Source organism: Pleurodeles waltl, chromosome 6 (genome assembly GCF_031143425.1).
Source record: "Pleurodeles waltl isolate 20211129_DDA chromosome 6, aPleWal1.hap1.20221129, whole genome shotgun sequence".
Lineage (NCBI taxonomy): Eukaryota > Metazoa > Chordata > Amphibia > Caudata > Salamandridae > Pleurodeles > Pleurodeles waltl.
Window position 1 is genome coordinate 1592773073 of NC_090445.1, and position 26268 is coordinate 1592799340.

At 43.6% G+C, this 26268-nt stretch overlaps 1 protein-coding gene across 4 annotated transcripts in view; it reads left to right on the forward strand.

Moving 5' to 3' along the window:
* EXD3 (exonuclease 3'-5' domain containing 3) overlaps positions 1-26268 on the forward strand; it is a 1916540-nt gene that overhangs the window by 1828476 nt on the left and 61796 nt on the right. For all 4 annotated transcript variants that reach the window (XM_069241413.1, XM_069241412.1, XM_069241414.1 and 1 more), the window contains one exon: positions 3160-3253. In XM_069241413.1, the coding sequence (XP_069097514.1) occupies positions 3160-3253 (94 nt within the window). The remainder of the gene's footprint in view (positions 1-3159; positions 3254-26268) is intronic.

Consider the following 26268-nt stretch of genomic DNA (forward strand, 5'->3'; position numbering starts at 1 on the left):
ACTAGTAGTCTTTATCTTCTTCATCGGTGTAATGCTATCTGTTTTTAACCACCAGCTCCATATTGTCCACTGATTCGATTTTGTGCCCAGCTTAGCTTCACACACCGTCACATTGGTGGCACAGGTATTTTTCAGCACAAAACTTGTGCAACGTGTTTTTGCTCTTTCTCACTGAGGAGGGGCACATAACATGGGGGAGTAGTAATGATAAGATGTACCAGTCTGAGAATGTTTATGGTAAAGCAGGGAACAGCTCGGTCTTGGAAAAACACCATAAGATTTGGCCTGCCTCTAGAGTGTTCTTTTTAATACTGAGATGGAACGGCCAGCGTTTCAACAACAACTTGCTTGATGGCAGGGGAGCTTTCTAGAATTCTCCTACTCAGTTTGTTTAAAGCATATAAGGGGAGAAAGCTTGACAATCCAGGTAGAAGGAACTCATTCTGAGAGGGGAGGCCTTGCTCAGAAGATAATCCCATTGTGGGTAGTGGTTTTCCTCTGTCTCAGTTGTCATGGTTCCACGACCTGAAGTTGGCAGACGAAGGGATGATGTCGGTGTCAAGCCCCATGGTGATGCATTTTTAATTCTTATTTTTTAGCTTCGCGGTGTGCATGCATGAATACGTAGTCACTATATATATTATAATATATTCATTGTTGAAGTTCTGCATTATCTCTGTTTCAGTAGTCATTATTATTCTACTGCTGTGATTATTTTAAGAATTACACGTGTTGCTATATTTGAAATAAAAGCTCACGTTATTCTTTTTGTGTATGAAACTTGAGAAGTGCCTTAATAAATTAATTACTCAGACTAAGAGTGCTGCATTCTTTGTATTACATTCACTTTGTTTTCCTCTCAGTCTGAAGTAGAGCAGAACAATCGTCAGCATCCTTGACTTCCAGATTCCAGTGGTTGTGCTGTTTGTTCATAGATATGCATTGCGTGGCGAGAATACAGATAGATTTTGGGAGTCAATGACCACTATATGCATTCAAAAATGAAAGAGAATCAGAGCTAATAAAATGCATATTTGATGCTTTATTTAAGTGCCAAACAATCTTAGTCTGCCTCCTAAGGATGGCTTTAAAGCATCAGAGGTAAGGACAGTGACAGAGAAAGATGAAATGGCAATGAGCACTTCCCCTCCTCACCCCCAGAAAAATAGTCATTTAGCGCTAGAAATTACAGATTTGGCAACTCCAGGTATACCTCAATTAGGGGGTTTCAGAGTGTTGCTTGTGAGCCTGTTTATCAGTAAGTAGCTCATGGATGTGAATCCTAGTCTAGTATGCCATTCAGAGGGCCTAGATCTTGGTAGCACCACCCACAGCACATTGCATGAAGGAATGAATCTCATATTTCAAGATGAAGTGTATTTATTCCAAAAAGTCTCTTATTGGCAGGAATTTCATTCGCTTATCCCAAATAAAAAATTGCAATTTATCATGCTTGGATTTTGTTTACAAAATTATAGCATTTTCAAAATGTATTTAATGTTGATATTTTAATAACAATTCATTCTGAGTTGAGAGTTATTGCTAACGTTATTTTCCTGTTGATAGAGGGCACTTGCTACAATGTCCATTATGTCATTACTCCTATGAAGTCATATCAGATGACATCTTTTTATAACATTGTTGAGTCATCATAAGTAATTCTCCATTGGGTGTTTGCTACATTAATCTAATCTGATGTGGTTACCATTGTAAAGGTGATAATAGTTGATAGTAGCCCTGGAGGCCTTTCATTGAAAGCAAGTAGATCTCATTATATCGGAGCCCCCTTTTATAAGATCAGTAAACCTATGCCAAAAACAAGTTCTGCTTTGAAAATTACATAATGCCTGCCAAACGATTGACACATCTCCTGTTGCAAAAACTAAAAGTCTAGCTACGCGAGTAAAGAAATTAGATTTTATAAATCACAATAGCAACACAATGCCAGGCACTTTTACCCAAAATTGGGCCTAAACCACTCAGCCATTTCAAAAGTCTGAAATATACTCCACTGGTTTTTCCCGCTGTGTTTGGGGCAGATTTCTAGCTTTGGGTAAATTACTGGACATCTGTGTTAGTAGTCCTTAACATGCACGACAGTCTTAACAATTCCAGGATAATACTTTTGTGGTAGCGAGAAACCCTTCTGACTACTGCCACTAGGCAGCTAACAACTGCTTGCAGTGTACACTTCCCTGTCCCTAGGAGCACTGCAGGGTAAGTCCAGCAGTCCACTGTCAGCTTACATGGATTCTCTGCCACAGGATGTCATCACAGCTTCATAGCTAGTGGACGGGATAACATTTGTATCAGGAAAAGTTGAGAAACTTTGACCACTTTACAAATGGGCAGCCTTATTATTTGACTGACCCAATATCTAACCTTACGATGTTAAAAATCTCCAGGATGTTGGATTGAGAATAGCAAATGGCCCTTTTGTGAACTTAAGTTATCTTTCGGTGCACACAGAAAATGACAACACCTGGTAGTGATGCCAAGCACATAGCACATTGAGATGCACTTATTGAGCATTTAAGGTACACATATGCGCCACTGACTATTTCCACAACGAGACCGCGTATCTTCTTTAGATCCCGTGCACCTAGACAAACAACAAGACATGCCCACTTTCCTGCAGCTCTTTTTATCAGTGGTTTTATCCTAGGGTAAAAGCACAAGCAGGTGCCTTGAAAGCCCACAGTTCCAACCAACAGCCCCGCAGTATGCAATGAAAACAACATGTAATCTAGTGCTCAGAAGAGAGCCGTTCGTTTTCGTAGACGGTGCTGGCAAATGCCCGCCTTCCCCCAGTTATGCTGCACAGCCCCCCTCGGGGCAGCCTGCTATGTGCCTTCTGTGGTGGGAAAACCTACCTTCACGCTCCTGACGCGCCTTTCGTTTGATTCTTTTAAAACAACTCTTCCCCGTGTTTGTCGTTTGAGATCAGACGGGGTGATTTGTGAAAGTAAACGTGGCCATCCGGGTGGTCTCATTTGAGGTGATGCACATGGGCCCGCGGGGAGGGGTGTGCTGGGAATCGTTCTTTTTCTTTCACAGTTGATGTTTGTTTTATCATGTTTTCCCCACCGCAACAGTCACATTCTTTATCCTGGGAAAGGTCCCGCTCCCTTCTCACGTGGCTTACTTTTCCCCCCTCAGGTGTGCAACTGTAACAAGTACCTGAAGATTTCCAATCAGAAGATGAGACGCCTGATGGCGCTGCAGGGGCTTCTGCCCCCCGAGATTGGCGCAGGTGAGTCTCTGGCGCTGGCCCAAGACTAGCTGCAGCTTTGCGAGGTTGGGGTGGTGGTAGGGATGCAGGCTGGACTCCCTTTCCCGGCATCTAGTTGTTTTAGGAGGCAGCATGGTCCTCCCACAATAGTTCTTCGGTGTCAGATACAGCGCAGGTTGGTTGCTTGCACGTCGCCCTCAGGGCGCGTCAAAGCGCTTCGAGCGAAAGATGTTGCGAGACCCGAAGATATAGGACATAGGTACTCACAAACACTTGCACAGGGGCCACGAAGTAAGGACTGTACTGTTGCAGAGGGCCACACTGATGCCAGCGGGCTGGCAGTATGGGTTCGAGTGGGTCAGGAATTGTTTAAGGTGGTCAGAATGGGAAGGAAAGCATATACATCTAATTGCTGAATTTCACAATGTAAAACCAGAAAATTTGGGATCAATCGCAGCTTTTCCATTGACCAAACTTTGTGATCCTGGCGATTGTTCCCCCTTTGTCTCCTTTTTCTTCATTAGGGTAAATAAGAGGACCTTGAAATGCATGAGCTCAGAATGTGTGCTGTGCAAAACCTTCTCCTATGTTTGATTATAATATTGTCCACATATTTTAGCAACCTAGACTACCAGAGGGTGCAAATAACACGTGATTTTCCTTTTAGTTCACTATTGGCATTGTTGTCTGGGTGGGGTGGGGTGGGGAAGCATGAATGTTTCTAAATTCATGTCTGAAAACTATCACTTAAAAAATACCTCTCAATGCAAGGTTTGGTAAAACGCTTCTGCATGTTAATGAAATACGCTTTTTTGAATTTTGAAGAAAAGTAATCCTATTTTCACAGATGTCATTAAAAATAAAGGTGTTCCTAAAGTTAAATGGTGCAGGGCGCTTTCTCAGTGACTTTATAACTTCAGCTAACCTACAAATAAATGCTTGCCTGTGTATGTAACATATTTAACATTGTTTTTCTGAATATTAATGCTCAGCAAGTAAACAGCAGCCCATACTGCTGTTCACCACGGGGGCCGCATGTAAAGGTCAAGAGAGCCGCAAGAGCCCCCGGTCTAGAAGGAAAGCCGGAAACTAGAGGAGAGGAAAGAGAAGACTGTGATGCAAGGGTCATTGTTTGATAGGGTTCACATCGCCCTAACATGGCCTCTAGGAGCTTCCTGGGGCTTGAGAGCTGCAGTGTGATTGTGTTACATCCTTGCTGTACAGCCTGTGCACGAAAATGCAATTTAAGTCCTGATGGAGAAAATGCCCAGAATCCTGCCCCCCCCAGCTCTTAAAATGCACCTACCACTGTTTTTCCCTCAGTGGTTGGAGACATGATTCTATTTAGACATGTAATCAATGCATAGGCTTCTTTGGTGGTACACACTGTATCCCCTCCGAGAAGCAGACCGCAGCGGAGAGAGATCAGTGCTTCCTTGACTCGAATGTTTGCTTTGACAACATTGAATCTTTGCAGATAACTTTTCAGTGGCTTGTAGCAATCAAGTAGCCAAATCGGATTACACCCAGCAAGCAAAATGTAAATAGTTGCTTGAGTAAACATTTTCCCAACAGATGACGCCACAACTGTTTCATTTGAGGATAGTCCAACCTACCAAACTTCATAGGTGTCGAAAAAGGCCTAAGAAACACGGTCACTACTAGAAATACCTAACTTCAAATCCTTCATGGCGCAGAGCGAGGCAATCCTTTTATAGAACAGAAGTCTCCCGAATTGATGAAACCTGCCTTGCTCAGCACCATCAGAACACACCTAAGAGCCCACCTCTTGAGCCAATCCCTAATCTAGAATCCCCAGCCCGAAACTGTCAACCCAGTCTCGTCAAGCGTGGACAATTTTAGTGGTTATTCTCGATTTTCCCTGATTGCAACCTATTTGATTCTGTTACTTGATTCTTATTCCAATGTAGGCTAAACGTTATGCTTTATATGAAGCACCCTATTGCTTGAGGGTCTAGGAGCACTGTAGAAATGATATAAATAAATAAATAGAATCGTTGGTGGCAGCCTGTTCTGAGCTTAGATAAGTCCCACAATGAATTCTGCCTGCTGTAACAACAAGATCAAATCTTGGTGCTGCTGTGCTGTAATTGTAATAGGTAACTGTAATAGTGTGCTCACACCATCCTGGTGCTTTCAAATTGTAAATGCAGCGTGCTGTAGCCAGTTCTTGCCAATCACACCGCTTCTTTTATTTTTTATTTTTTAAAGATCTTGCTGGTAAACATTGTAGATTTCACTGAGAAGAAAATAGCCAGGCTAAATCCCAGAAAAGAGGTGACTAGGAAAAAACAAGCATAGGGAAAGCCAACTGGCCTCGCCTATGTGAGAGCTATTGGCTTTGCCAATGCTTTTTAGCCATGTTGTTCAGCAGTGTGGCTGATGCGCCGCATGACTAAAAGTTAGTGGTGTGGCATAGAGGCGAGTGGAGTATTGTGGTGTGGTGTGAAGTAGTATGGCGAGTCAGCGTAGTGGTCAATGCTTTAAATGGGCCAGTACTCACCAGTACTGAGTACCAGCACTTCTCAGTGTACTTCCCCTGAGTACTGGAGCTTCTCCTTGCTCTAGTAGAGTTCTGGTACTCCTAGAGACAGCGGGGGTCAAGCTCTGAACGGAGCATATATGTGAGTCACTGACAGCCAATGGCGAGCATATTGCAGCTCTGGCTTGCTGCTGCAGCCGTACATTCTTACAGCCAGAGACTTTTTAAGGCATGGGCAAAGTGGGCACTGGGCCAGGGCCTCAGCCTTTCATGTGGCCCCCTGATACAGCCAGCTCTGTTCTGCAGAGAGACTTGCCCAGATGACCTTGAATGATTCCTAAACAGATTGTTTTAAATACCATTTTCCTTTAATTTATTTTTTAATGTGGGTGATGTGTGAATGTCTGCTAAGGACATTTTGAAGAGTAATGTTGTGTTTTATTTCATTCAACATCCATAAAAAAGTTTTTTAGATTAAAGCAGGACCTCACATAAGAGAATGGGAGACTGTCACAGAGATCATTGGCAGTAATATTAGTGAGATGCTACTGTGTTAAAGTATTAGAAACGCGCGTCACTAACCCGGAATATTCGATGGAAACACATTTCGAGTTTGGACGGATGTGCCTGTGTACTGTCAGACAACTTGGCAAAGACGCTGTGCAAGAGCTCGTATTGGATCACTGGGTCAAAGCAGCTTTGAACAGGGGACCCCAAAATAAGTTTGTCCCAGAGCCCCCAAACTTCTTAATATGGAGATGTGGCATTTGTGGATAGAGCTCCCGACACTGGAACTGGTGCGCTGTCAGAATGTAAGGCTGCAGCAGAAACCCAGCGCTGCAATACGCTTGCCTGTAGATTGCTCGCCATTGACTGTCAGAGCGCCGAGTGCCTTACAGAAGATATTGTATATGAAAGCACATTTTTTTGTTTTTATGGCACCGGGATTTCAAATCTGGGCCCCTGTTCAACATACTGTGATTTTGGGCAAATCACTTAATCTCCCTGTGACACAAAAACAAAAAAGTATGCGGTCATGTAAAACCTAATTTAAAGCACTTTTATGCCCTCAGTCCAATTTTGCACTATATAAAACTTGGAAAAAATACTAAGTATGCTCTGCACATATGCGCTTAACTTAGCCAAAGGACATAAGGACGATTTACATGGCCGCACACTACTGCTACCATTATGTACATTTGGTTTTTGTGTGTGTTCTTAGTATTCTGTGGCCAGGGCGAGTCAGAAGGGCAGTGAGCTGGGCTCTGCAGACATAAACGAGACCCCAAATGCATGAATAAACAAGCATTTGCAATGCAACGGGTCTCGCGTTTGCTCATGTTAGAGCTGATAGCGTTCTAAACTCCTAACCCGACTTTTCACCTATTGGCAAAAGCGCATTTATGTACCTAACCCGAAAATGTGCAATTAACTGTGTAAAGCGCCCGACTTATGCCAAGCGAAATCGCGCTAGTAAAATAGAGAAAAAGTAGTCCACGAGCCGGACAGAAAACAGCGAGCCTCGCATGTTTTCTGTACTTGGTCGATGCGCTCTAGGAGGGCTAGCCACCAGAAAAGGCATGACGTATGTATGCCTTCAACTAATGAAAGAAAGCATATTTTAATAGGCAAGCCCACGAACCAATGAAAAACACTTACGTGACGTCGACATGGCCCCGAGCCCTTTCTAAACCCTAAAGCGTCTCGCATGCAACGCAGGCTCGACCCTAAAAATAAAGTATTGAATGTTGCTGCATGTGCCCATCTGAGTATTTCTGAATCCGTGCTGTTTCAGGCCCACATGTAGTGACAGATTCGGAGGAGACAAGCAGGAAGTTACTCCCTCAAGCTCCATTTCAGAAGGCCAAGGCGCCCCTGCGGTGTAACTCCCTGTCACCCTTCACATGTCTTTTTTTTAAGCACTGCTTTGCAGATAGGAGGTGTCAGGGATCTAAGGAGGGGGCACTTTGGTTTTTAAAGCTTTTCGTATGTGAGAGACTGTTAACCTGCATGGTTCAAGAGTGAGCAGGATTGGGTGTTCACTTTCCATTATTGCTAGCAAGAAATCTCAGATGGTTTGTGCACCTGCTGCGGAGATCTGCTTTCAGTTACTGGGTTAAAATCCTGAAAGGACAGCTTTAGCCTTCAATTTTCCAATCTGATTAAGTCCTTATCATTAGGATTGCTTGTAGAAAAATGTGTTGCTCATTAGAGCACTGAAAATCCGTACTATTTTAATACACGTTGGTGGTCACATATCCTTCATAGTGTAAATTAGGAGCATGTTTTCTATATAAGAGAAACATAGCGCTATGAAATGCAAATACATAATTGGCGATATATTTCAGTGTACTATCAGTGGTGTAAGCACCTCCATTTCCAGAGCATGGACAACATTCCTTCTGCATAGCATTTTGTGCAGAATATGTGATATCTTTAAACCCATCAATACATTAGTAAAAGTTACCATTAATCAAAATGCTGGTAAATAATTTATCAGGCTGAGGCCGATCAAAGGCTGAATGCTCGATCACGTAGATCTCCGAATGGGACTCTTCATCTTGTGCTGCATTATCTAAACAGCCCAATGATGCAGAAGGCCATAGTCCAAAGGCCCGAGGTGCTAATGTGCCACATGAAGTCTCCTCAGTGCCAGTGTCAAGTGGGGTTGAATATGGAACGGGCAGACTATGAGAAAAGCTCATTTTGCTAAATATGGCTAAATATACAGTAAGTCGGTGTAGTTAGGCAACTGGGATTATAATGTGGGTCTTGTGGTGACAAGTTTACAGTCATCCATGAAACTGCGTCCTCACTGCAACGCTCTTTAACTTTTTGTTGTGCTACGGTGCACTTTCAAAAGGTAGCATTTTTTCCCCAAATTTGTGTGAAAATGTTGCCGTAAAATGCATTACTTGGCTCAAGGATCACCACCCTCTGAAAGACGCCAAGAGAATGCTGGTTTTGTTAAATGCCTGCCTTGCAGCCTTGCACCCCAGACAAGCGCTCAAGGTCCACCGCAATAAATTTGGTGAGTACTGGCACTTCTTTTTTCCCATTTAAAGTGCTGGTAGTAGTGTACCGTAGAGTGGCAAAGAGCAGAGTGATAGTGTGTGTGGAGAGGTGTGGAAGGGAGTGGCGTAGAGTAGTACAGTTGTGGGTGTAAGTAGTGTCAGTATGGAAGGCAGGTAGGGTGAAAGCAACTTAAATAAGCTGTATGTCAATATTACAAGTAGAAAAATGCATTGCACGTCCAGGAATAATACCAAAACCCATAAAATGTGTTGTAAGAAGACGAGAAAGAACATATGTACTTGGTCTATGCTCCAGGGAAGAGCTATCCTAAGAAACGAAGGAAAGCCTATTGGAGCTAAGCATTTGAAAGATTGCAAATAAGAGTGACAACAAAAACAACTAATGGTATGCTGTGGGTGTGTTGTAAGCCCACTGAACTGTAAACAATACGTCTCGCAGTGCATGCCAGACCTAAATAGCAGATTCATTTATTTTTGTTTTTTAAATTATACTTATTCTGAGGCCTGGTTTTTAAGTGCACAGGAAAGAACTAGCTGTGGTAATATAAGGCTTATGCCCGTAGATGCTGGCCAAGTAGTTATTGACATGTGTATGCTTTTATCTCAGCATGTTCGGACTATATTAATGCTGTCTTTCCAGGCCTGACACTAGAACTGGTGAAGAAGCTTCAGTTAGTGCAAAACGCAGCTGCGTGGATTCGGAGACGTTAATGGTTTTAAACACCTCTCACGATTTCACGTTTCCATGAGTATAACCTGCACCTCAGAATATGAAACGATTCTGCTACCAACAAAGTAATCTCCACATAGCCAGCAATGCAAGATTAGTAGTCCAAGAAATTGGGCACCATATGTACCCTTGGAGTTTTACTGCAGTGGATGCGGGAAGTGCAGTCCAGAGAGTGATAGTGGGGCAGCAGATGTTTCAAGCAGGGAAAGGTGAAGCGGAATGCACAGGGCTGAGTACTTAGAATTCTGTGTCCCGCAGCATACTTCTGTGGCTACTGTGGATCAAGCACATTTGCTTGGCTTTAGTTCTGACTGTGCCCAGTTCTACTTAAGGAAACATAGTTGTACTTTATATTTTCATAGGACACTAATGCCACTTCGATGGCTACAAAGCTCTCAACTGTGTCCGTTTCACTGCTGGCTAGAGCATGCATGCATGGTGTGTATGGGCTATGAGACAAGAGTTGGGCATCTTGTGTGAGCTTCAGAGAGGTACATAAAGTCTTGTACGTTTAGTCTTCTTATGCAAACATGAGTGTGAGTGAGGATAAGTGCATTCATATGCCGCTTCTACTGGGGCATTGCTTCTAGCATCATTTTTATCCTAATGAGCTGGTGTGAGTTTGTCATCAGTTTTTTTTAGGTATCCCAAAAATAGCGTGGTGTTGATCACTCACTCCTGCGTTCTTTGGTGGGCTTGGTTTCATAGATCTTTGCACCCCCTTACAAGAGATCAAAGTCCAGCACACTTTCAGACTCTCTTGAAGCTGAGCAGTTCTTGGGTAATAGGCAGGGTACTAGAGAGTAAGTGGACAGATGTGGAGGGTGTGAAGCTTGAGGCGTTGAGGCCCCACTGGAATCCCACTCAGATTACTTGTAACAGGAATGTTTTAATATTTGTTGTCTTTGGGGAGCCTGCTGCTGAATCCAGCTGTTGAGTTCCATTGACAACCGGCAGGGTTTCCGTGGTGAAATGAGGTGACTATTGGTAATAGCTGAATTGATGGTGGATGGAAGAAAGATGTTGCTGACACAGTGGGTCTGTAATGTGAGGGGAAGATGTCCGGGCTGCAGATGCTTCTTTCTATAAAGGCGAAGCCTGATTTATTCTAAAAGAAAGGGCCTGAAGTAGGCTGCATTGAGCACCTGAACAGTCCCAGTGCTGGGGCCTACTGACTTGGTATTGGGCTGTGATGAATAGAAAACGATCCTTTTTGGGAAGCACTACTAAACGCAGGGATAGCATAGGAGGCTCTTCCTCTGGTTATGTCTCCTGAATACAGCACTTACTAGAAATCAGAGGAAGTTTAATTACCGCCAAAGTCTGAATGAGGCCCTGAGTACGTTATTTCAGCGACCAGCAGACTGACATTCCATTCATTTCCAGTGTCTCCTGCACATCTGCTTCACTCTGTGCTTTTCAGAGGAGTTTAGGATTTTGTCTAGACGAAGTTCCTTTCACACTCTTGCTGTTTTTCGTAGAAATAGCAAGGTGTCATTTTCGGCTCATCCCCTGGTGTATAATTTACCAGTGAAAGGCCTGCCCTGACGCCACGGCGGCCAACCATCAGCATAATGAAGGCTTTTATGTACAAGTGCTTACTTCGGGCGCACATTATCTAGTTTTGTTGCCTCCAGGTTGGTTTCCATTTCTGCCACGGCGGACTGTCTTTAATCTTTTCCACTGTTGTTCTGTTTTTACGAAATTGGACTACGTGTCACAGTACTTTAAGAACCTCCTCATAGGCTTAGCATCTGTACAAAATCACCCTTGATGACAAAGCTGAGATGGGTCATCGGTTCACGCACCGACCTAGAAACACTGCTTCACAATTCAGCTATTTGCTCGATTTAATTGATATTCCTGCAAAAATAGAGAACGGAAAACATTAAAAAGCTTGATTTTCTCTTAACTCCCTTGTTTAATGATGGCCATGTGTTTGAGTTTTTCTTCTACTTCTTAAGATTAAGGGGGTTATTACAACTTTGGAAGAGGTGTTAATCTGTCCCAAAAGTGACGGTAAAGTGACGGATATACCACCAGCCGTATTACGAGTCCATTATATCCTATGGAACTCGTAATACGGCTGGTGGTATATCCGTCACATTTGGGACAGATTAACACTCCTCCAAAGTTGTAATAACCCCTTAAGTCTTTGAATCATGTATTACAAATAAGGTAAGAGGGGTAATTCAGCGATTGTGTGATCTGTAACATGTATTTGGGTTTACTATACAATGCAAATGTCTGGACCTGTTGTGTATGTGATAATTGGGGTAGCAAGAGCCAGTGGTTTTAATGCTTTTGTGAAAAGCATGTAATTTGAGTGTCTACACTCCTCATCGACCACATTGCCTTTTCTAGTGTCCACCTGAGAGAGTTTCACTGGCATTCAGTTGCATCTGCGCTGTACACAGGAGCCAGAGTAGTGCTATTCACTAATGTTTTCCTTGGGTTGACTTGCATTGGTGGTCCTTTTACATCACATTCATGTAAAGGTGCAATTTGTACTTCAGATGTTGCCACGCCTGGGTTGATGCACGCCTGGGTTGATAGCAGTGTGTAGTAAGTGACTCTGGGGGTCGTCATGACCCCAGCAGTCGGTGAGAATTGTGGAAGTAGTACTGCCAACAGGCTGCTGGTACATACTGCCACATTATGACATTGGCGGGTTGGCTGAAGCCAACCCGCCAATTTACCACTCCGACCTCCATGGCCTTAGCAGCCGCATAACAATCTCCAGCCCGGCGTGCGCTATTGTACTGCCTCAGGCATTTTGACCCTGCCTACCGCCATGGTTTCCATGGCGTTCGTAACACCTTGAAAACCATGGCGATAGGCCCTATCAGTGACAGGGAATTCCTTCCCTGTCACTGATAGGAAGCCCCCTCACCCCCAAACACTCCCCAGACACCCCCCACATGCACCACACATACACACTCACACAGGCATACATGCATTCATACACGCATGCATCTATTCATTCATGCACACATCCATACCTCATTCACACTAACATGCACTCATTCTCATATCCATTCATACACGCATTCTCACACATGCATACTTGCATGCACACAACACTACACATACATTCACGCACACACTCAAACATTCATGCACACCCTCACACACACACTCACACTGCACCCCCCACCCACTTCCCCCTCCCCTGTCAGAAACCCAGCTTACCTGGATGCAGGGGGTCTTCTGGCAGGGGATGGGACGGGGCACTGCTGCCGCCAGCAGAACGCCGCCAGGCCATATTATTTTTCATGATACGGCTGGCGGCGGTCTACTGGTGTGGCTCTGTTGGTGGTAGCAGTGCCACCTTAATGCTGCCCCCCAGCAAGGCCACAGCCGGATTTCCGCCCTTCATGTGGCGGAAATCTGGCTGTGGTCAGTATTTGGCAGACAGCCGTTGGCCTTGGCGACTGTCTTTTGTCAGCCGTCGCTGCGGCGGTAGGCAGCACTTATTGTCATTGTCAAAATGTGGGCCTCTGTGTCTTGTGTTAATGTTGTGGCTTTCTTCCCTACTAACTGTGTTATTTGTCTTGTGGTGCTGGAGAGTATTATAGGTATCTTTTAGCGTGACTTTGTCGACCCATTCACACTTTTTCTTTGCATGTTTAGGGACAAAATGTATGCAATTAGTAACCGATCCAATGCCTTTTCTGAAGAGCAACCTATGAAGAAGTGACACAGTGGTCTTGCATTGCTGCAGTGATGGTGTTGTTTGATGGACTGTTGCGAGGGCCTCCTTTAACTGCAAGTAAATAGGGCTAAGTGAAACAAAGAGTTGTAGTAGATGCACACTTGTTTCGGTCATGAAATTTCTGTCCATCTTCCTTGAACGTTGCTTAGAGGTAGTTGGCCAGGAACGTCTTGAAAGCTCTCATGTGGCTTGTGGAAAGAAAAAGTTCAAGAACCAATTTTCTGTTGTAGTTGGGCGTTTATGTCAGTGTAGTGTGCCATGGTTATATAACCGTTTTAGTCTTTTGCCATTTCTTGTTCAAATGTTTTGATAGAAGTTTATCTGGTGTTTTCTTAATCAAAAGCAAATGGAATGAGCAAAGACCCTTCTGCTTAAGGTAGCAATCCCCAAATACTGCTATCTCACCGGATGCAGTATTAGTATTTTGTAGTTTGATATCTTAAGGAATATGGCTGGCATGCAAGGGTAAAGCTGGAAGTATGGGGTGGCGGGGGGGCAAGGGAAGGAGTGGTCAAGCAATTAATGCTGTATCTGATGAAGGTTTAGCATTTTCTTGTAGACCACCCTGTCCCCAACAGTCCTAATTGCTTCTACTATGAACCTTCTCTGCCACCCCTTTCCCCTTTCTGCTATCCAAGGGCGAAGTGAAGCACCCGCTTTATCAGCTTAAGAGGGGGTGCCACTGGAGAAAAATACATTGTTTTATGGTAGCAGTGCAGCAAGAATAATTACCACGATAAAGCTTTCGGATGAGGGCTTAAGGTTGGCAAAGAAGCCAAAAGGTGATAGACAGAAGGTGAAATTATTTAAATAGCAAAGACAAAATAACTGAGATGCAAATGGAGTGAGAAAAGTGAAAGAAGGAAGGAGAATAGAATGCAAATGAGGAGCGAAACATCTAAAGCAGAGAGGAAGCAGGATGGAAAATAACACAAAAGAAAAAAAAACAGAAATAAGGAAAGAAAGAGAAAGGACGGAACAAAGATAGAAGGAAAGAGATAAAATGAAGCATGGGAAGAAGGATAGCAAGAAGAAAAGATAAAACGAACAAATAGCTAAAATGAAAACTGGAACGAGGGAAAGAAATATGGCAAGCAGGAAAATAGATTGAAATTATAAAAGAAGAATTGGGAGATTGGGGAAGGGTGATGGAAGGAAGAAGAGAAACAACAAATGGAAGAAACAAAAGTAAAGAATGAAGGAGATCATAGAGGACAAGAGGACCATAAGAAGAAAGGAAGGATTAAGAAAATAATTAAATAATTGAAAGAAGAAGGATGGAAAGAAAATGAAAAAGGAATATAAAAAAGAGCAGAAAGGTAGAAAAAATGAGAGATGGGATGAATGAAAGATAGACGGAAAGAAAGACTGAAACAGAAATGAAAGGTGTGAGGAAATGCCTCCTTGGCATGGTTACCCCCTAACCTTTTGCCTTTGCTGATGCTAAGTTATGATTTGAAACTGTGCTGGAACCCTGCTAACCAGGCCCCAGCACCAGTGTTCTTTCCCTAAACTGTACCTTTGTCCCCACAATTGGCACGACCCTGGCACTCAGGTAAGTCCCTTGTAACTGGTACCCCTGGTACCAAGGGCCCTGATGCCCACAGGGAGGAGGCACAAAGAGGGTGTAGCCACCCTCAAAGACAGTAGCCACTGGCTACTCCCCTCCCAGACCTAAACACACCTCTAAATTAAGTATTTAGGGGCTTCCCAGATCACAGGAAATCAGATTCTTGCAACCTGAAGAAACAAGGAGGACTGCTGACCTACAAGCCTGCAGAGAAGGAGGAAGATGACAACTGCTTTGGCCCCAGCACTACCGGCCTGTCTCCAACTTCAAAAACCTGCTCCAGCGTCGCATCCAACAGGGACCAGTGACCTCTGAAGCCTCAGAGGACTGCCCTGGACTAAAGGACCAAGAAACGCCTGTGAACAGCGGCCCTGTTCAAAACCAGCTACTTCTTTGCAACAAAGAAGCAACTTTCAAAGACTGCACGTTTCCCGCCGGAAGCGTGACACTTCAAATTCTGCACCCGACGCCCCTGGCTCCAGATCCAGAGAACAAACACCTCAGGGAGGACTCCCCGGTGACTGCGAGCCCGTGAGTAACCAGAGATGAACCCCCTGAACCCCCACAGCGACGCCTGCAGAGAGAATCCAGAGGCTCCCCCTGACCCCAACTGCCTGTAACGAGGGGCCCGACGCCTGGAACCAACACTGCACCTGCAGCCCCCAGGACCTGAAGGAACCAAACTTCAGCACAGGAGTGACCCCCAGGCGACCCTCTGCTTATCCCAGGTGGTGGCTGTCCCGAGAAGCCACCCCTGTGCCAGCCTGCACCGCTAGAGTGACCCCCGGGTCCCTCTATTGTTTTCTACCTAAAACCCGACGCCTGCTTTGGACACTGCACCCGGCCGCCCTTGTGCTGCTGAGGGTGTATTTTGTGTGCCTACTTGTCCCCCCCCCCCCCCCCAGTGCTCTACAAAACCCCCCTGGTCTGCCCCCCGAGGACGCAGGTACTTACCTGCTGGCAGATTGGAACCGGAGCACCCCTGTTCTCCATAGGCGCCTATGTGTTTTGGGCACCTCTTTGACCTCTGCACCTGACCCGCCCTGAGCTGCTGGTGTGGTAACTTTGGGGTTGCCTTGAACCCCCAACAGTGGGCTGCCTATGCCCCAGGACTGAGACTTGTAAGTGTTTTACTTACCTCTTAATCTAACCTTTACTTACCTCCCCCAGAAACTGTTGATTTTTACACTGTGTCCACTTTGAAAATAGCTTATTGACATTTTTACAAAGACTGTACATCATATTGTTTTCATTCAAAGTTCCTAAAGTATCTAAGTGAAGTACCTTACTTTTAAAGTATTAACTAAATCTTGAACCTGTGGTTCTTAAAATAAACTAAGAAAATATATTTTTCAGTATAAAAACCTATTGGCCTGGAGTAAGTCTGAGTGTGTGTTCCTCATTTATTGCCTGTGTGTGTACAACAAATGCTTAACACTACCCTCTGATAAGCCTACTGCTCGACCACACTACCACAAAATATAGCATTGGAATTATCTACTTTTGCCAGTATCTTACCTGTAAGGGGAACCCTTGGACTCTGTGCATACTATTTCTTACTTTGAAATAGTATATACAGAGCCAACTTCCAACAAAAGGACATTGGATTTTTTTTTTTAAAAGAACAATAGGTAGCAGGAAGAAAGATGGATCGAAAATACACAATGAAAAAAGACAAACACAAGGAAGAAGATAGAGAGAAAGAACGACAGGAATCAATACAGGTAAATGTAGATTTTGACCAAAGTCTTGTAAAATCATGCACTATTATTAATGATTCTTTGCACATTTTTCTTGGGTAAACAGTTCTCACTGGCATTCGTAGGCAACTTTGGGATCACTCATGTTGCTCTGTTATTTAATGTGAGAGGGTTAAAAGTGGGGGCTGTTTTATTTTCCTGGCTCCTTCTTTGCTCCTACCCCCCACAGCACTTTAAGTCCATTTTGGAATGTTTTTGACTGCTCTAATAGAACTTGACATGGCTCTGTTCCCTGTGTTGTCCATAGAATTGGTGTGAAAGAGGTTTAGTGCCTTCGTGACAGCAGTTCAATCTATTTAAAGGCAATCTGGGGAAATATTCGTTAAGTTAGAAGCAGGAAAGATACATTTTCGCTAATGTGAGGGTCTTGTTTCTGGCACCTTCGTACTTTTCTTGGTCACTTTCATACCAATAAGGGTCTGGGTCATTAATATCTGATGTTTGGGTCTTGTGAGAGCCTCTCTAGTGTGATGTGATTGTCCAGGACCACTGAAAGTACGAGGGCCCTGTTTACGACCCCTCAGACATTAAGGTCCTGCTCAGGACCTTTTCAAAATAAGCATCTTGGTCAGGTTTTCTCTGATTTGAGAGTGCTTGTTGGGAGCCCTTAGCTGTGAGCGTATTGGCGTTCAGCTGTCACTGTGATATTCAGGACTCTTCCAACATGAGGCTGTTGATCTAGCACCATCAATGGGAGGGTTTGGGTGAAGGGTCATTATATGTGCAGGTCTTCCCAGAACTCCTTCAGCAATGAGGCTCCTAATCGAGGCCTCTCTGATATATGGTTCTCTCCCTATTGGGGCACTATGCGACAATGACTCCCCAGATGTGATTAAAAAAGGAGGGTCAATTGAGAGCCGTGCATATTTCTAGTGCTCTTTTCTAGCCAGTTATATATTTGAACCCACTTTTTTTGAAGGTGGAGAACTCAATTTTGAAGCCAGAAATGTTAGTATTTGTCGACTTGTATTAACTATGATGTAAGTTAATGGTCGCATAAAATGATAATGGTTTGGGCTGCAAAATCTAATAGTGTTTATGTAACATTGCGTGTAATTGCTGTAGACCCCAAAACGGTTCCTTCCTTAGCTGTAATCAACCGAGGAAGCCAGGGGTTTGTCAGGAGCTACAGAGAGGATGAGTAAATATGAGTGTGAAAGAGAACAGCTGTATGTAAATAGCTAGATGTTAGCTTCTGGCTACAGTTAAGAAATAAGGCACACATATTTTGTGATGTTGACACTGCTTATGTGAAGAGGTCCAGCAACCAGGGCTATAGAGCAAACACTTGCAAACAAAACATAAGTATTGCAAGAGCACTGAAGGGGCTATTATTAACAGAAAGTGACATCTGAACGTTTTAGGTCTGGATTGATAACGTAGTGTATCCGTAGTGTATTCCCAATACAGCAGCAATTGATTGTTTATCGTGACAAGCTAATGATCAAAGCTATAGACATTTGATAAACCCCAGCGATAGAAGATTTGCCTTTGACAATTCTTGTTAGGGCCTCTTAGGTGGGATTTCATTTTGTTTAGATAACTATATATATATATATATATATATATAAGCATATCTTTTTTGTTGTAGTTTTTTTTTTTTATTTTTTTTTTTACATATGTGCAATTTTTGACTGCATGCCTGATCGTTAGAGCAGATTTAATTATGGTGATAAGCGAGTGATACAGGCTGGAGACAAAATTTGTTCACTAGGAAAGGTTTTGTCCCATAGTTTAGATCTGATCAGATTATTGTGGAAAATTATGACAAAGGCAGTAGCCCTGACTTATTTATTATAAAAATAAATTGTTATGGCCAATATGCCTTTCAGAGTGGATTGTTATTATACTTGGTTATGTTAAAGGCTGTATGTATGTATTTTGCTACACGAGAACGTGCAGATTACTGTCGTAGGCAAGTTCTCTCTCTCACACAAACCCTGTGGCCATAATGTTTTTACTGTGACAAGACATGTTTTCTCCCGCTTCAGAAGATAGTGTGCTATTTTGACAGCTGTAATTATTTTAATTTTATGAATTTATGCCACATAGGGGCCTCATGGGAAGGAGTATGCACATTGCAGTTGGGTGTGGTGACAAGCCAATGCTGAAGGTTATAGACCCAACTGGTTCACTGGGAAACAGTATTTCAACATCTATAAGTCTGATCGTTTCATTATGGGAATTTATAATGAGGGCAGTAAATCTGAAAAGTATATGTTAAAGCCGATTGACCTTTATAGGTGGATTATTACCAAGCGGTGTTAAAGCCTGTAGACAAGTATTTTGTTGCATGTATTCCCACAAATTACTACAGTAGGCAACTTCTTTGCTGTTGGTTACCCAACGACAAATGCTGGGAGTGGATGATTTGCTCCACTCCAATGTTTGTTAGGTCCTCTTGGAGAAGAACAGGGGAGGGTGTTCTATATCGTTATGACAATTTTAATTGTGTAAATATTTTTAATTTTATGACTCCATCCTGATAGTTGCCGTGTAGGAAAGCTTGTTATGCTAAGGTTTTCCCTTTTTTTCAATAATCAGTCGAAGAACCCCAAACTGCATTTTGCATAATTTATGCATAGATTCCCTGACATTTCACATAATTTCGAGAAGGGAGGGGATTACACGATTTACCCTTAGACAAAATCCTAGAAGCGAAGTACAAATAAAACAGTATATTGAAAGAATTCAGTGTGATTTATTTCTGCCAAAACACTTGGCTCAAATGTAATCCCAGAGAAGTTGAAATCAGATAACAGGGGAAGAAGTAGCTGGCATAGCTGCAAACAGTGTACCATCCTTACATGGGTGGACATTTTGGAGTTATGCCAGCAAAGCAGCTCTTTTTGCTACTGCCCATTGGAAAAAAAGGTGACCACATAGATTCCAAGATTCTGACTTTAGATCCTCATAAATGATTGTAAATAACATAGGAAATCATGTTCAACTTTGAATTGATGTTCCAGAGTTCCATTATTTCTCCAATAGCCCATCTTGGGGCCTCTTCATATAACAATATGATTCCTGAATGCCCAAGCTAGGTATACCAATATGCCATCTTGCAGACATTTAGTTGTGGTGTCTTATGGACAAGCAGGAGTTGGCCCCAGTGTTGAAGATATTTTTTTTTCTTAAAATGGATAATCTTAGCATCTTTTTTGAAAGAGTAGATGCTGTACATGGATTTGATGTGGGCTCCATAGCATTCCAGATGAACGGATCTTGAATGATTGCCTTAGTGGTTCTCTTGAAGTTGCAGTGTTAATATCAAAATACTATCCTCATTGTTCTTGTGATAGAATGGAAATTTTTGAGTGCCCCCCCCCCCCACATTCATGGAATATAGAAAATATTAACACATAAGTGCCTTTATTTGTGATGAATACTTCCAATTGCAGAGTCCTGACCTTGTGAAATCCCCCAGACACCAGACTGAATCTAGAGATTTATCTCAGCAATTTACTTTGTGCAGTATACTGTACTTTTCTTTCGCAAAGCTTTTTGTGAGCTGCACAGTAGCTCTTCTACATCCGGCACGCAAGATGTTAATGACGGTCCTTGTGGCAGACGCGTTCATCGCTCATAGAATTTGGAATGATTAGAGGTCTACTGTGGTATATATGGATCACACCTCAACAGCGATTGATGTCAAGTATTGACGACTTGTGATGTGTCTAAAGATTATACAAAATGCGGTTCAGCACTCACATCTGGGTTATTTAGCCAGATGACTTGGTCATGAAGAGACCCCTTCATTTACTCTGGGTCGCAACATTGACAAAGCCCCCCATCAGTTCTCAGATTCATTGATATTAGTAGGAACCGCAGATTTACCTAGTCGTACTGTGTACACCCGAAAATTATTTACAGAACCAGGGGTATAGTACAGTTGCCTTTGTCATATGTGATATAAATGTTTGTTCACTTATTTGGTCACTGCGTCATGTGTACTTTGTTTACTAATCCACTGTATTTAGATTGTGACTACATAACACTGACAGTAACCTTTATCAGTCCATCGTTTTTGTCTTTATTTTCAACTAATAAGATACTGCTCTGGTAGAAATGCTGGGAGTGGATGATTTGCTCCACTCCAATGTTTGTTAGGTCCTCTTGGAGAAGAACAGGGGAGGGTGTTCTATATCGTTATGACAATTTTAATTGTGTAAATATTTTTAATTTTATGACTCCATCCTGATAGTTGCCGTGTAGGAAAGCTTGTTATGCTAAGGTTTTCCCTTTTTTTCAATAATCAGTCGAAGAACCCCAAACTGCATTTTGCATAATTTATGCATAGATTCCCTGACATTTCACATAATTTCGAGAAGGGAGGGGATTACACGATTTACCCTTAGACAAAATCCTAGAAGCGAAGTACAAATAAAACAGTATATTGAAAGAATTCAGTGTGATTTATTTCTGCCAAAACACTTGGCTCAAATGTAATCCCAGAGAAGTTGAAATCAGATAACAGGGGAAGAAGTAGCTGGCATAGCTGCAAACAGTGTACCATCCTTACATGGGTGGACATTTTGGAGTTATGCCAGCAAAGCAGCTCTTTTTGCTACTGCCCATTGGAAAAAAAGGTGACCACATAGATTCCAAGATTCTGACTTTAGATCCTCATAAATGATTGTAAATAACATAGGAAATCATGTTCAACTTTGAATTGATGTTCCAGAGTTCCATTATTTCTCCAATAGCCCATCTTGGGGCCTCTTCATATAACAATATGATTCCTGAATGCCCAAGCTAGGTATACCAATATGCCATCTTGCAGACATTTAGTTGTGGTGTCTTATGGACAAGCAGGAGTTGGCCCCAGTGTTGAAGATATTTTTTTTTCTTAAAATGGATAATCTTAGCATCTTTTTTGAAAGAGTAGATGCTGTACATGGATTTGATTGTGACTACATAACACTGACAGTAACCTTTATCAGTCCATCGTTTTTGTCTTTATTTTCAACTAATAAGATACTGCTCTGGTAGAATGATATAACATTGGATGATGGATTCCCCAAAATGTTCCAGGGGTTTCCCACACCCTGAATGAGCCCCATTGGATATTGTGTATATATGAGATCGTGCAGTATTGCACCAACTCTGTTCCAACCTGGAAATGATGCCAGAGGCAGAAATAATCACCCCCACTCACTTTGACATCAGTTCCTTTCTTTCCGTGCCTTCCAACTCGAATTGCTCTCTTAATTTCTGTCTCTTGACAGAACTTATTTTTGTCAAATCTTTTTCCAGTGTGCAGGAGACAGGAATCACCTTAAAACTACATGCTTCAAACCCGCAAGAGATGTCATATTCCGGTGATGGACCTCCACCAGGTATGAATCTGTTGTCTGGGTTCATCACATGACTTGAAGTCATGTGATGACTGCACCACGATGAATCAAGCGCCCATCCAAGAACACAACAACAAGAACTATGTCACTGAACATCATCAGAAAGGGCCAGTCTTGCTCAAAGTCAAGGACACAGATGCTTTCTTGAGACTGTTCTCAATAGACGTCCTCTTCATACTCCGTTGTCAGGGAAGTCAAAGTCCCCCAAAAAATGAAAGAAGTCCAAATGTGACTCTCCTTCCTCCCACCACTGTTGTGAACAGAAGTTGCATGAATGTCAGAGTGTCTCACGATCTCAGTCCCTGTCCCCCACCATGGAGCCAATCCCTCAGCTCGTCTCAATCCAGTTTGAATTCCTCGGTCCTTCAGCAACACTGCAACAGGACAAAGCCATGGTGCATATATTCTACCAGCACCCTCTGGTGTGTCTATGTACCCCAAGGACCTGAGGAGACCTCCCTTAGGACTACCGATAGTGGCTAAGTCCCCAATACCGAGTATGCCTCTTGATCCAACTGTGGGGTTCGCCCCAACTCCCAGGCCGACACATGTACAGACTTCTCAACTGACACCGAAGTCCTCACCGGTTGCCTTTGCATCCATGCCAGCAGACAAACAGGTTGTTTTTTTGGACTCAGAAGGCAATCCATCTCAACTCGACTGCAGTTGAGCCCTCTCGATGGCAGGCTGAGCCTATGCTGCCCCATTCGGACTCTTTGAGGAAGAAAATTAATTTCTAGACCTCCAAGATGCCAGTGGACTAGATGCATCCTCTGACACTGGCCTAAACTATCCACATGGCCATTCCACAGAAGTGCCACCTTCTTTTTCCCATGGTCATCAGGAGGGTTGCTGAAGTCTTCAACCTGCAACCATGTTATGTAAAAGTTAAAACTAATGTTTTCACTGATGTCTTGCAGCCTGGACAGGTTTCTTCCGAACCACTATTTCCATTCATTAAGACCATTGCAGATACCTTAATGGGCACTTGGTCCAAACCTGGATTTTGCCTGCTTGTAAATAGGCAGCTCAGATCTCCGCTAAGGGACAAACTTCTCCTCTTCCAGTACCCTACTCCCAAGAGACTTGTGGTGCCAGCTTCCAGTAGCGGGTTGAATCCTAACTCTTTCCCTACTACACCTCTAGCTAGTGAGTCCAAATACAGGAATTCCTTTTGAAAAAGAATGTCATCTGCCAGCCTATCCTTCAGGTGAGTCAACTCCAGTTGCCTCTTATGACATTACTCACATGCTTTTGGGTCATGAGTGAAACCTTACCTTCAGTCCCTGATGAGTTTCAAACTAAATTGGCTCAAATCATACAAGATGGGCAAGATACTGTGCAGTATGTCATCAGATTGGGGGCTGCACACCCCCAATTGCTTAGGTGGGGCAGTCGGTACCAGCATGCCTGGTTGAGATTCACAGGGTTCTCCAGTGATGTCCAGGCATCACTGATGGACATGCTCTTTGGTACCACCTGTCTCTTTGGAGTCAAAGCCATTTCTTCCAGGAAGTGCTTTAGTGAAATCAGAGTCACAGTAGGCTCCATTGGCCTTTAGGCACCCATGCGGCATTATCCACAGCAGTACCACCTTTTCGAGGTTTCGTAATGGGCATCCAGCACAGGCCATGCCAAAGGCTGCCTCCGCAACAGACCCTTCCAATCCTTTGTGTTAGAGGTCGGGGTCTGGCCTACAACATCCAGGCCCTCAGACGCAATGAACTACCCAGTGTCCTGCTCCTCCAGCTGCCAACCCAACCTCATTTAGTTTGTCCTCTGCTGTACATTGTCACCCTCTTGGTGGAGGCAGGATGAGTTATTACCTTCATTGGTGAAAAGCATCTCATTTGACAGATGGATGTTTCAAATTGTCCAGGATTGATATGCCCTACCTATCCAGTCTCCACTTCCTCATATGCCACCTACAGCACCGCAACTTCTGGGTGACCACTTGACTGTTCTTTAAAGGGAGGTTCAGGTTATTTTGGATGGGGGAGCCATCAGGAGAGTGCCGGCTTGACAAACAGGGAGTGGATGCTACTCCCATTTTTTTCTGATTCAAGAGGTACAGATGACTACAGCATATTTTAGACTATCCCTCTCTGAACTATTTCCTAAAAAAAAAAAAAAGAAGTACAAGTTCAAAGCGCTTACCCTGGTGCAAGTTTTGTCTTTCCTGGATCCAAGTGGCTGGATGGTGGCATTGGATTTGTAGGACACAAATTTCCATACCCCCACCCTACAGTCCCATAGATGTTACCTGTGGTTCCAAGTGGGCCACAAGCATTTTCAGTTCTTGGTGTTCCCTTTCAGCTTCAGCAGTGCCCCTCTGGTGTTCCGAACATGATGAGGGTGGTCGGTACATGTCTTCAGAGGTTGGGAGATGCAGTCTTACCATACCTCGACCGATGACTGGCTGGTAAAGGCAGGCTCTCCTCAGTAAGACGTTACCTCCAGACGACAGCAAACCTCCTGACATCCTTGCGGGTTTTGATCAATGCTACACTTAACTCTTTCTCAGAGGCTTCCCGTCATCTGAGACATTGTGGATATGGTACAGTTTTAATCCTTCTCTCCACCTAAAATTGTCCGGGACATTTGGGCTATGATTTAAATGTTTCAGTCTTTGGCATGGGTCTCAGAGAAAGTGGCTCTGAGATTTCTTAGCCTCCTGCATCCTGATTGTGGCCAAGCCAGGTGCCAAATATGGGCTCTGCATTGGGATCTGAAATTTTAATGGGCTAAGCAGCAAGGGAACAAGTCTGATTCCATCCAGGTGTGTGGGAAGAGACTGCCATAGCTCTCGAGTGGTGGTTGCCAGAATACCGTTGGACTAGTGGTAGACTCCTCTCCCTACCCACCTAGAGTCGAGTGTCATGACAGATGCATCGTTACTGGGTAGAAGAGGCCACCTGGGAGAGGTGGAGATCAAAGGACTCGCCTCAAAATCAGTTTGCTGAAGTTGCGGGAGGTTCACTTGCCACTAAAAGCCTATTTCGCATCCATCAAGGGGGAATGAGTGCCGGTCTTCAGGGACAACACTTCTACTGTCTGGTACTGCATTTAGCAGGGTGGGTCATGGGCACTGTGCCAGAGGGGATTACATCTCAAACTGGCTGATTCATCTAGGTATTTCCTTAGTCGTACATCACTTGGCAGGATCTTTTAAATTCCTTGGCAGGCAAACTCAGTCACGTTGCCTAGTGGATCATGAATGGCGAATACATTCAGAGGTAGCACAGGGTGCCTTCCAGCAGTGGGAAGACACCTGTCTTCATCTTTTTGCCACTGTTGGGAATGTGTAGTGTCCAAGCTTCTGCAGGTTGAAGTTCCTAAGACGGTTCTTCCGACTGGACAAAAACTCAGGACTCCTGTTCTCCTCTTCATGCCTTTGCCTTTTCCACCCTGACTTCTGAAGAAGATCAGAAAGGACCTGGCCTAAGTCATCTTAGTAGCACTGGACTAGGCTAGGAAGCTGTGGTACTCAGAACTTTGGGCCATACGTACCTGTCCTCCAATCTGGCTGCTTTGGAAGGATCTTATATCACAGCAACAAGGCAGAGTTTTGCATTTGGATCTGTGCATCTGCACCTCCATACATGGAGATTGAGTGGCAACAGATGACTGCTTTTTTTCTCCCTCCTTCGTCAATATAAACCATTTTGGCAGGTAGGCGTCTATTCACCAAAACCATCCATCTGGGCTCTGGACAAACGTTTGTTGCTTTTTGTAGTTCTTGGCAACCTTTGCAAGCTCAGTTACCCAAAGTGGTGGTGTTTGTTCTTTCTCTAGCACAGCTAGAACTTGCTGTTACTACGGTTAAAGGTTACTTGTTGGCCCTACCAGCTTTTCTATTATTTCCTGATCAATCATTGTTATTCAAAGTGATGCATCTATTAAATGGCTAAGTCACATTTGCACCATTGTGATTCCACAGTGGTTCCTTCATTTGCATTCTTGATGTGCACCCCATTTGAGCCAATAAACGGCTGTTCTCTGCGTCTTTTAACCCTGAAGACCATTTTAGTTCTATCAATATGATCAGATTGTAACAAGTTAGTTGCAAGCCCTGTCTGTTCAAGAACCATATACCACCTTCTTCTACACCAGTGCTCAGAACTAAAAAGGCATGCCTACAGAAAGTTGTAATGCTTTTCCACATCAGAAAGTCTTGTCGTCCTTCTGCCATTCTTTGCTCCACCTCATCCATTGAAAGACGAAGAGAAGCTACATCACTTGGATCCCAAATGGGCCTTGGGTTTGATTGTTGTTCATAACAAAAACACCAGGTAGATAATCAGCTCTTTGTGGGATTTGCTGTAGCAAAGGTAGGAAAAGCAATGCAGAAAAGAACAATGACTAG